We start from the raw sequence: 12233 nt of genomic DNA, 5'->3' as shown, positions 1-12233 counted from the left end.
AGCTCAGTCTCTTAAATAGCACCTTCTCAGAGTGGATCAACCAGTTTGCTGCTGACAACCAAAACCAGCTGCTCACATGATCAAGAAGGACCATCAGCCTAACAATGGATCATTAGCACCTGATGGCTGTTTACTGTTCACAGAGGGCTGAGTGATACTAGCAATCACAGCATTGTAAGAGGGGGACAGTTGAACCCGGAGGCTCCGCCCCTGTTTAATGATGGACGGTTTCTTTTCACAAAGATGGCCTCCTTTACTCCTCTCTCAAACCATCGTTCTTCTCTGTCCAGGATGTGAACATCTTCATCCCTGAAAGAGTGACCGCTGGCCTGGAGATGAGTGTAGACTGCAGAATCCTGGCCTGATCAATCAACCTTTATTTCTACAGGTAAATCCCTTTGAGCCTTGAGGACTCATTTACAAGAGAGACCTGATTTCAACAAAGAAAGATGACAACAATGGACAACAGCAACAACAATAAACAATTATAAAAAGTCATAATACAGTTTTTTTTTTTTTTTTTACAAATAGGATGGCTAAAAGGAAAAGGTAACAAAAAAACAAAACAAAAAAAAAGATTCTAAGGCAAATGTAGAAAACTAAAAACAGGAACATGTCTGCATCGGTCCCTGCCAGGAGTCCAACAGATTCTTAAAGCCACTTAGAGAGGTCAAGGTCGAGAGCTTCAAATCTTTTTGTAAGATATTCCAGGAAACAGGAGCGGAGTAGAAGAAGGTCCTTTTGTCTAGTTCAGTCCTCACTGAGGGGACACTGCAGGTAATAATGTCCTGAGAGCGCACACTGTAGCTGCACTCACGCAGAGACATGTAGGAGGAGATGTATGAAGGCAGCAGACCAGGAAGTGATTTAAAGATGAAAATGTACCAGTGAGAGAGTCTGTGTGAAGTTAATGGTGACCAGTTAACCAGTGAATACTGGGTGCAGTGGTGGGTACGGTAGTTACAGCCAGTTATGAATCTTAGTGCACCATGATAGACAGCATCCAACATCTGCAGCATCCAACATCTGCAGCATCCAACATCTGCAGCAGCCAACATCTGCAGCATACAACATCTGCAGCATCCAACATCTGCAGGGTTCTTGTAGGAGCGTTCATGTAAATAATGTCACCGTAATCAATGGAGGGAAGGAAAGTCACAGATACAAGGTGTTTCCTAACATTCAGGGTTAGACAGGATCTGTTTCTGAAAAAGAAACCCAGTTTAACTTTCAGTTTCTTTACCAAGTTTTCCACACAGTTTTCCATTCCAAGTTTGAGGTGAAACAAATCTGTCTGGATGTAGTTGAATGCAGATTTCAAAAGCTGGAAAGCCTTAGCAACTGTTTTAGCTCGACAATAAACAACTGTGTCATCAGCATAGAAATGTATGGATGCATTAGGGATGTTTTTACCTACATTATGTATGTAGATTGTAAAGAGGGTGGGTCCTAAGACTGAGCCTTGTGGTACACCATTGTTGACTGTTAGATAACTGGAGGAAGTACCATTATGTTGAACACATTGCCTCCGGTCTGAAAGATAGTTAGAGAACCAACCAATGGTGTGTTCTGAGAAACCAGTTCTGAGATCTTCTGACACAAGATGTTCTGATCCACAGTGTCAGAATCTTTAGACAGGTCTAAGAAAAGTGCAGCACAATAATCCTTAGCATCCAGTGCTTCAACAACATCATTAAGAACCTTCAGTGAAGCAGTGGTTGTGCTGTGTTGTTTCCTGAAACCAGATTGATGTGGAGGTAAGATGTTAAATGAGTCCAGGTCATTTTTGATTTGAGAGTTTATCAGTTTTTCTAGAACCTTGGCTAAAATGCAGAGTTTAGAGATTGGTCCATAGTTGTTCAGTGAGGTGGGGTCTCCTCCCTTCAGCAAAGGAAGAACAAAGGCTGTTTTCAAGTGTCTGGATGGAGTTTTGTCTTATGGAGAGATTGAAGATGTGGGTCACAGGGACTGTGATGATATGAGCAGCCAGCCTTAAGAAATAAGGTGGAAGTTCATCTGGACCTGCAGATTTTTTAGGATCAAGATCTTTTAACAGTTTATTGACCTCACTGACTGAGAATGGAGAAAAAGAGAAGGTGTGATTAACTGAGGATTGACTTGTAGGAGGGATTTGATTTGTAGAAGTTTGGTTATTAAGTGAAGTGGCTGATCTTCCATTAGTAACTGTGTCAAATAAAGAACTAGAAGCAACAAAATGTTTGTTGAGACAGTTCAGGATCTCGTGCTTATTTGACACAGGAACAGAGTTAATGAGAAGTTGTGATGGGAGGTCAGATGATTGGGGGGTGCCTGAGAGAGATTTGATGGTTTTCCAGAATCTGTTAGGGTCATTTAGATTTTTGGAGGTCTGAGATAAGAAATAGTTGCGTTTTGCAGTTTTGACAGCAGTTGTACATTTATTCCTCATCTATCGAAAACTCAACCAATCAGTGTCTGAGTCAGATTTTCTCGCTGCAGCCCAAAGATGATCTCTCCTGTGCAGGAGGTCAGCTAGCTCTGGAGCAAACCAGGGGCTGTCTCGTCCCTTTATTCTGAACTGACAAAAAGGAGCATGTATGTTCACAAAATAAATGAAACTATTATGGAAATAGTTCCAAGCGGCATTCACGTCATCAGTTAACAGAATATGATGCTAGTCAAAGTGGCAGTCATTCCCAGAGGAATGACTGTTCACAAAAACGTTTCAGATCCCTTTTTTGAATTAATCTTGGCTTAGAAGGTGGAAGTTTAATATCTCTCAAAGCAGCTGTCACACAACGATTACTCAAAAGATCAGCGAATACACCTGTACCAGGGAATTTGTGAGGCATGTTAGTTAGAAACAGGTCTAAGATGGAGGATTTTTCAGGATGGTTTTTGTTTAATCTAGTGGGAGAGTCGATCAATTGGGTTAGATTGAGAGACAGGCAACATTCTTTGAATTTATCACAGAGGGGGGTCGACTTAGACCAATCAATGTTGAGATCTCCAGGCAAAAGGATCTCTTTGAATTTTAAATTACTAAGGAATTCCTTCAGGGCAGACAGAGCCTCAGATGATGCTGAGGGTGGGCGGTAACAGCAGACTACAGTTAAGATCTAGCCTCCAATGATGATGTTGATCTTCTGTGCTGGGCCATCCTTTTGGCCAGTGGCTGTTTAGTTTCCCTGATGTAAGACTGATCACCCTCCTGACACTGAACAGCATACACAATATTACTCTGTTTGTGCCGGGTGACTGGATCTTTGGGATGAACCAGTCTTTGCCGTAATGTATTGTGGGGTTTAAAAGCCACTGGGACGTTATCTAAAAAAGTTAAATCTGGTCCAGAGGACCAGATTTAACTTTTTCAGATTTTTCTACCTGGATTATTGAGCATGCATCAGGACTGGGACGTTATGTTTAGAAAATAAACGTCTCAGTTTCTCTGATACTCCCTCAACATATGGAATGACCACTGGTCTGGGTCTGGGTTCCTCCTTTTCACCTGTTGGCTGACTGGAGTCCTGTTTGGGTTTCTTCTCTTCTTTCAGGAAGGCCCAGTTAGGATATCCACATTGCTCTAGAGCCTGTCTTGTGTGGGATTTCTCCTTCTGCCTGGCTCCTGAGTTAGTGGGGACACTGTCTGCTCTGTGATACAGAGTCCTGATGACTCCTAACTTGTGCTCCAAAGGGTGATGGGAGTCAAACTGCAAATACTGGTCTGTGTGGGTGGGTTTGTGGTATACCTCAGTTTGTAAAAGTCCTCTATCAGAGACTGAGACCTCACAGTCCAAGAAAGCCAACCTGCCATTTCTTTAACGATCATGTTTACATGATTGTTAAGTTTCAGGGAAGGGTCCATTATCACTCCCAGATTAGTGACTCTTTGTTTTTCTGACAGGGTTAGAGCGGAGAGGTCGATACAGTGGTTTTTGTTTGTGTTGTTGGGGGGGAACAACATGACTTCAGACTTCTTTTCATTGAAACTTAAGAAATTTAAAGCCATCCGGACCCTGATGTCAACTAGGCAGTCGAGCAGAGGTTGAATAGAGCATGTACCATTGTGTCTTAGGGGGAAGTAAATTTGACAGTCATTAGCGTAGAAGTGGAAGGGCATGTTGTGTTTCCGGAATATAGCACCAAGCAGCAGCAGGTATAAAGAGAATAGGAGGAGACACAGGATGGACCCCTGCGGAACCCCCCATTTAAGCTCTGCCGCTGTAGAACTAAAATCCTTGATGGAGACACAAAAGGATCTGTCAGTGAGGTAAGATCTGAACCAATTGAGGGCTGACCCTGTGATGCCCACCCACTGATCCAACCTAGCAATGAGGATCTCATGGTCGATGGTGTCAAAGGCGGCTGTGATGTCCAATAGGACAAGCAGCACAGAATCACTGATATCTGTGGATATGAAGATGTCATTAAATACCTTTAGCAGGGCAGTTTCTGTGCTATGGAGAGGTTTAAAGCCAGATTGGAATAGCTCTAAAATGGCGTGGCCCTCCAGGAAACAAATGGGAGTTTAGAGACAGGCTGGAAGTTGGAAACGACTGAGGGGTCAAGGTTTGTTTTTTTCAGGAGAGGCTGGACAGCAGCATGTTTAAAGGATTTTGGCACCACGCTAGTGGATAAACTAAATGAATTTAATTTGTAATGCACTTTTCATTAACAAAAATCTCAAAGTGCTACAGAGTGCAACTAAAATCAATGATAAAATCAACAAAAATCAATGATACAATCATGTGGAGACAGAATAGGCTTGCTTAAAAAGAAAAGTCTTTAAGCCTTTTTTAAAGTCAGTCAATGATTGTGGAGCTCTCAGATAGTCAGGGAGGGAGTTCCAGAGGCGGGGGGCAGCCACACAAAATGCCCGATCTCCCATGGTTCTTAATTTAGTTCGTGGCAGGTGGAGGAGATGACTGTTCTGTGATCGTAGGGACCGGGTGGATGAATATGGAGCAAGAAGGTCCTTCAGATAATCTGGTGAATTTCCATATAAACACTGATGGTGATGAGAGCAATTCTGTACTGAATTCTGTAAGTGACAGGAAGCCAATGGAGGTTATGGAGAATGGGTGTAATATGTTCAAATTTACGAGCTCTCAATAAAATCCTGGCTGCACTGTTTTGAATATATTGAAGCTTCTGAAGGTTTTTGCCGGGTATTCCAGTAAACAGGGAGGTGCAGTAGTCAAGCCTGGAGGAGACAAAGGCATGGACGAGTTTCTCTGCATCAGCAAAAGTGAGAGATGGGAGAAGTTTGGAGATATTTCGAAGATGGAAGAAACAGGTTTTAAACAGATGCTTAATGTGATTTTCAAATGTAAGATGACTGCCCATTTTTATTCCAAGATTTGTAACAGAGGTGGAGAGGGGGATGCCTTGTCCAGAAAAGGAAATAGACGTTATAGTTGAAGTTTGAACCTGGTGAGGGGTGCCAATCAGTCAGTATGGCCTTTGTTTTGGAGCAGTTTAACTGAAGAAAGTTCTGATTCATCCATGCCCGTATCTCCTCCAGGCAGGTAGAGAGGGCAGCGAGTGAAGATGGAGATTACAATGGTGAAGATGATGCTCCAGGCCTGATGTAAAGCTGTGTATCGTCGGCATAACAGTGAAAAGAAATGTTGTACTGATTAATAATTTGACCTAAAGGCAACATGTAAAGGGAAAATAGGAGGGGCCCTAAAACTGACCCTTGAGGGACACCACAGGAGACACAGAGTCTGGGACTTGGCATTAAGACTAACACATTCCAGTCTATTGGAGAGGAAAGATTTAAACCAGTCCAGGACAGTGTCACAGAGACCGACCTCCACATGAAGACGGTGGAGGAGGATACTATGGTCCACAGTGTCGAAAGCTGCAGTGAGGTCAAGGAGAACAAGAGGGAGGGAGAACCAGTGTCAGCAGCCATGAGGACATCATTGGTGACTCTCAGCAGTGCGGTCTCAGTACTGTGAGCTGCACGGAAGCCAGACTGAAACTTCTCATACAGGGAGTGTTGTTGTAGGTGGATCTGCAGCTGAGCAGCAACTGCTTTTTACAGCACTTTTGACAGAAATGGGAGGTGAGAAATTGGGCGGTAATTAGAAAGAATGTCTGGATCCAAATTAGATTTTTTCAGAAGAGGCCTAATGATGGCAGTTTTAAGAGGCAGTGGAACTTGACCAGATTGCAGTGACTTATTTATTATTTGTGTGATTAATGGGCTTATTGCAGAGTGATTGGATTTAATGAGAGACGAGGGGAAAGGATCCAGGGCGCAGGATGAAGGCTTCATTTTCTTGATGATGGTCTCCACTTCACTCTGAACAACCTCATCAAAGCAGCTCAGGGACCCAGAATGCAGACGGGTAGATGGCAGATGAAGATCAGGGAAGCTATGGAGCTGAGATCAAATGGAGTTAACTTTGTTTTTAAAAAATGAAAGGAACAGGTTGCATTTTTGAACAGAGTCCTCATGAGACAGTTTAATGGGATTAAGGAGAAGATTTATTGTGGAGAAGAGTTGTTTAGAGTTTCCAGGGCAGTTGTTGATGATGTTAGATTATTATTTGGACCGTGCTTCTTTAAGAGAAAAGGCGTAGGCTTTCTGATGTTCTTTATATGCCTGCTGACGTACAGAGAGACCAGATGATTTTACACGTCTCTCAATAGCACGGCCAGCTGCTTTCATCTTGCGCAGCTCAGCAGTGGACCAAGGGGCTGAACGGGAGAAAGACACCATCCTTGCTTTAAAGGGAGCATGGAGGTCCAGAAGCTCCTGGAGAGACTGGTTGTAGTAATCCACAGAGTCATTTGCAGATGAGTGATTGACAGCGGTCAGGGAGTGGAGATCAGAGGACAGAACCTCAGGGGAAATGTTTTTAAAGTCACGGAACTGGATAAGTCGTTTAGGATTTGGAGCAGACGAAGTTGAAGGCACTTCCAGGGAGATGACACTGTGGTCTGAGACACCCAGGTCATATACAGATAAGTTATTGATAGGTACAGTGTCTGTAATCACCAAATCCAGAGTGTGCCCCCTGTTGTGCGTAGGGGCGTCAACATACTGAGTGAGATTGAGAGAGTCCAAAAGAGACTTAAACTCTGCTGCCAGAGGGGAAGAGGAATTATCAATGTGGATATTTAAATCTCCAAGAATAATATTTTTCACAGGAGATGTGCAGAAAAAAGTGAGAAGGTCATGCATCTCTGAGTTAAATGAAACATGTGGTTTGGGAGGCCGATAAATCAATATAACATTCATCAGGAGGGGGGCTTTGAGGTTGAAGGCCAAACATTCAAAAGACAAAAAGTCCCGAGAAGCTAAATGTGATAATTTTAAATGACTGCGGTAAATTACAGCCGGACCACCACCACGGCCAGTGCAGCGGGCTTTCTGCAGGTAACTGTATCCAGAGGGACAGGCTTCATTCAGAGAGCTGTACACATCTGGTTGATGCCATGTTTCAGTAAGGCACATGAGGTCCAAATTCTTCTCCAGAATATGATCATGAATAAGACATGATTTATTGGATAGTGATTGAGCATTGAAAAGTTCTATTTTAATAATGGTTGGAGTAGAAGCCTTTAGAAGGGGTTTAAGCAGCCTGAAGTCCACTCCACATTTTCCTTGCCACTTCGTGCGCTGTGTTCTTTCAGCAATATCAGGGACTACAGAGGCAGCGTTCTGATGATGTAATCGATGTGCGGCAGGACCGGTAGACCAGATGGAAGGGATGGAGTCAGACACAGCTTGCCGAAAGTAAACAGTTCTCTTCCGAGAGCCTCTATGGACATAACGAGGTCTACGCAGAAGGCCCAGTTGTTTAATGGTAGAAACAGAAGGTGCAATGGAGCAGTTGTTAAGTCCAATCAGCTGGGAGGCGGAGTAGGTCAACATCGATGAGCCAGCCAAGCTTGGGGAAGCTAGCACAGAGCTAGCCGCTAACAGCAGACCCACGGCTCCGAAAAGGATATCCAAAAGGCAGTGTGATGTAATCCACAGCATAGCACAGGAAAAAATCCAGCAAAAGATGACAAACTGGAACAATCCAGATGACACAGGAGGTTGACAGAAGCAGCAAGGTAAGCGCAACAATAATAGTTGCTAGTTCTTCAAGCAAAGTCCGAGCCGCCGTGCTGGAGTTGTATGTTGACAGCAATGGTCCCAAATTCCTGTTAGGGAGTGCTAATTAAGCTGTCTGTTATAAGTACTGATTGAGAAATTACTGAACAAAAATAAGTCCAGATAAATGTCCACGAATATGGCAACAGTATAATGACTTTTTAGCGCGGAGAAGCGGCGAACATGCAGCGCAAGCGTCCTCTCCTCTCAGATGCTTATTGGGTGTTCCAATAAGTAATAGTAAACTACTGTTTACTATGGCAAGAATGGATGGACGTAGAGTAGGAAAAACTACTTTAGTACTACTACTACTACTACTACTTAAAGTACTACTTTCTTTAGTAGTCGAGGGGGGACCACATCAAAGGGGGAACCAGAAGGTTTCAAGCTGCACATGACCTGCTCTAGAGAAGATAGAGTGATGGGTTCAAAATGGTCAAATAGAGCTATAGATTGAGGTGGGATGGATGGGTCATGAGTTGGAGGGGAAATGAGAGCTCTGGTGGTCGCAATTTTTTCCAAAAAGAAATGTAAGAGTTTGTTGCACAGCTCAGTCGAGGCTTCCAGAGGTGATGGTTCAGTGAGGTGGAGAACAGAGTTTAGGGTGGAGAAGAGGACACATGGGTTGTGAGAGTTTGAGGTAATTATATCAGAGAAGTATTTGGATTTAGCAGCTTTCACTGCTTTCTGATAAGGGCGCCAACTCTCTTTAAGTATTTGAAAAGAGACCTGCAGCCTGTCTTTCCTCCAATTTCGCTCCGCCCTCCTATCATCAGAGGTACAGCACAGGTTGAACAACTGGGAGACAAAGTTAGAGAGGACACACTGAGATGGTTTGGACATGTCCAGAGGAGGGACCATGGGTATATTGGTAGAAGGATGTTAGAAATGCAGCTGCAGGAAAAAGACAAAGAGGAGATATATGGATGCAGTTAGAGAGGACATGAAGGTAGTTGGAGTGAGGACAGAGGATGCAGAAGACAGTTAGGTGGAGGAGGATGACTCGCTGTGGCAACCACTGAAGAGGGAAAAGCCAAAAGAAGAAGAAGAAAAAAATTGTATGCATCATTTGTGATTGGCTATTGTTTTCATTGCTGTCCATTGTTGTCATCGTTCTTTGTTGAAATCAGGTCTCTCTTGTAAATGAGTCCTCGAGGCTCAGTGGGATTAACCTGTTTAAATAAAAGTTGAATGAATGAAGACAGGTCCTGGAGCAATGTGGATATCCTAACTGGGCCTTCCTGAAAGCAGAGAAGAAACCCAAACAGGACTCCAGCCAGCCATCAGGTGAAAAGGAGGAACCCAGACCCAGACCAGTGGTCATTCCATATGTTACAGGAGTTTCAGTTTCTTTGTAAATACATTACGGCAAAGACTGGTTCATCCCAAAGATCCAGTCCCCCGGCACAAACAGAGTAATATTGTGTTTGTTATTCAGTGTCAGGAGGGTGATCAGTCTTACATCGGGGAAAATAAACAGCCACTGGCCAAAAGGATGGACCAGCACAGAAGATTAACATCATCTGGCCAGGACTATGCGGTCTTCACTCATCTCCAGGTCAGAGGTCACTCCTTCAGGGATGAAGATGTGCACATCCTGGACAGAGAGGAACGGTGGTTTGAGAGAGGAGTAAAGGAGGCCATCTTTGTGAAAAGAAACCGTCCATCATTAAACAGGGGCGGAGCCTCCAGGTTCAACTGTCCCCCTCTTACAATGCTGTGATTGCTAGTATCACTCAGCCCTCTGTGAACAGTAAACAGCCATCAGGGTGCTAATGATCCATCGTTAGGCTGATCTTCTTCTTCTTCTTTTGTCTTTTCCCTCTTCAGGGGTCGCCACAGCGAGTCCTCCTCCTCCATCTCACTCTGTCCTCTGTGTCCTCTGTCCTCACTCCAACTACCTCCATGTCCTCTCTAACTGCATCCATATATCTCCTCTGTCTTTTTCCTGGCAGCTGCATTTCTAACATCTTTCTACCAATATACCCACTGTCCCTCCTCTGGACATGTCCAAGCCACTGTCCCTCTTCTGGATATGTAAATGGTAAACCGACTGTACTTATATAGCGCCATTCTATCTGATCAAGACACTCAAAGCGCTTTACACACCAATCTGTGTCTCATTTACCCATTCATACAGCACGCTACTAGATCTCTACAAAGCTAATTGAACAAATCATTCTAAAGAGACTAATCAGCATTTTATAACATTCATACATCGATGGGACACACATCGGAGGCAAAGAGGGGTTCACTGTCTTGTCCAGGGACACTTCGGCATGTGACTGCTGGTGGATTCAAACACCCAACTCTTGTATTGGAGGACGACTGCTCTAACCACTCAGCCACAGCCGCCCTATCTATCTCAGTGTGTCCTCTCTAACTTTATCTCCCAGTTGTTCAACCTGTGCTGTACCTCTGATGATCTCATGCCTGATCTTCTCCATCCTTGTCTCTCCTAAGAAGAACCTCAACATCTTCATTTCTGACACTTCCAGTTCTGTCTCCTGTCTTTTTGTCCATGTCTCTGTCTCCAGACCATACAACATAGCTGGTCTCACCACTGTCTTGTAAACTTTTCCTTTGACCTTTGGTGACACCCTTTTGTCACAAATCACTCCTGAAACTTTTCTCCATCACTCCATCCTGCCTGGACTCTCTTCTTCACCTCTTCACCACACTCCCCATTTCCCTGGACAGAGGACCCAAGTCCTTGAAGTCCTGCACCTTTGTGACATCTGCTCCTTGTAGCCTCACTGTTCCACCTCCTCCCTCTCATTCACACACATGGACTCTGTCTTACTACGGCTGACTTTCATTCCTCTTCTTTCAAGTGCATACCTCCACCTCTCCAAGTTCTCTTCCACCTGTTCCCTGTTCTCACCACAGATCACAATGTCATCTGCAAACATCATAGTCCACTTGATTCCTGCCTGACCTCATCTGTTAGTCGGTCCATCACCAGAGCAAACAAGAAGGGGCTCAGAGCCCCACTGTTATGTTGATGGTTCTCCTTGATCAGGTGAACAGCTAGTTCTTGATGTCAACAACAAACTGGTTGATCCACTATGAAAAGGTGTTATTTATAAGACTGAGTTTGTTGCAGCTCCTCAGACTGAAGATGTCCTTTGGATAAAAGTTGAAACGTTTCAACAAGAATCCGTCCAGAGGACCTGACTTTACTTTGTTAGATGAAGTCTGTGGTGTTTCACTCACCATCGCCTGATCATCAACATATGGAGGACGGTGACATGTACAGAGAGAAAAACAAACAAACAAAAAAACCATTAGAGACAAACAAACAGACTTTCCTCTGGGAGAGACTTTAACCTTGAAACCAACTTTTCATTTCTTTACAACCACATACTGCCACTGCTGAAGCTGCTGAAGCTGCTGAAGCTGCTGAGCGGTTCATAGCATCATGTCTGCTACAGTTTTCAAAACACAATCTAACAGTGTAAGGAACTAAATGCAAAAATATGAAACCTCAATAAACCTCAACCTCAACCTTATAAACAAAAATATTTTGTTGAACTTTCCTCAAGTCTTTCCCATTCATATAAAACTTTTAAAAGGCAGTCAGTCCCCAATGACAATGAAATAATATATTTTTAGTTAATATTCAAATAACATGTAGGTAACACGAGGTAAAGGAGTCCCTGTCGCACTGTGGATCTCCTGTAAAAGAAGGCCATGTGAAGACAAAGACTTCTTATGCTGTTATCTTTTAATATTTCTCAACTCTAGGAACAAAAGTCTGGGATTAGTCCTTTTCGATAAGGCTCGGATGTTTCTGAGTTGGGGGTTAGATTAAAGGCCTCTCAGTTCCACAGAACGGCCTCATGGGTTTGGGTCAAACAGTTCACACAATAACAGCTTTTTATTACACAAGTGTCAACTTGGGAAGTTTATGAGCTGAAATAAAGAATGTTTTATAAAATGACATCCGTTTGATCCCAAGGTAAGAGATGAGTGTCTTATTTTAGTAACGGTGTCTTTTTCAGAGGGGAGGTGTGGCTCTACAGTTGTTTGTTGTTGTGTGTACATTATATGTTGTTTGTGTAAATCAAGTTGTTTATTGTTGTGTGTAACTTATCTGTTGTTTGTTTACATCTCATTGTTTATATTTGTGTGTACC

At 43.4% G+C, this 12233-nt stretch overlaps 1 protein-coding gene across 1 annotated transcript in view; it reads right to left on the bottom strand.

Annotated features, from left to right (window-relative positions):
* The window catches only part of LOC119412961 (protein unc-13 homolog B), a 141509-nt gene that overhangs the window by 120488 nt on the left and 8788 nt on the right, over positions 1-12233 (bottom strand). The window contains exon 5 of the mRNA XM_037679971.1: positions 11312-11317. Coding sequence (XP_037535899.1) covers positions 11312-11317 — 6 coding nt within the window. The remainder of the gene's footprint in view (positions 1-11311; positions 11318-12233) is intronic.

Source organism: Nematolebias whitei, chromosome 8 (assembly GCF_014905685.2).
Source record: "Nematolebias whitei isolate Nwh7 chromosome 8, NemWhi1, whole genome shotgun sequence".
NCBI classification, from domain to species: Eukaryota; Metazoa; Chordata; class Actinopteri; order Cyprinodontiformes; family Rivulidae; genus Nematolebias; species Nematolebias whitei.
Note: the sequence above shows the minus strand (reverse complement) of the source record. Positions and strands in the feature narration are given on the sequence as shown.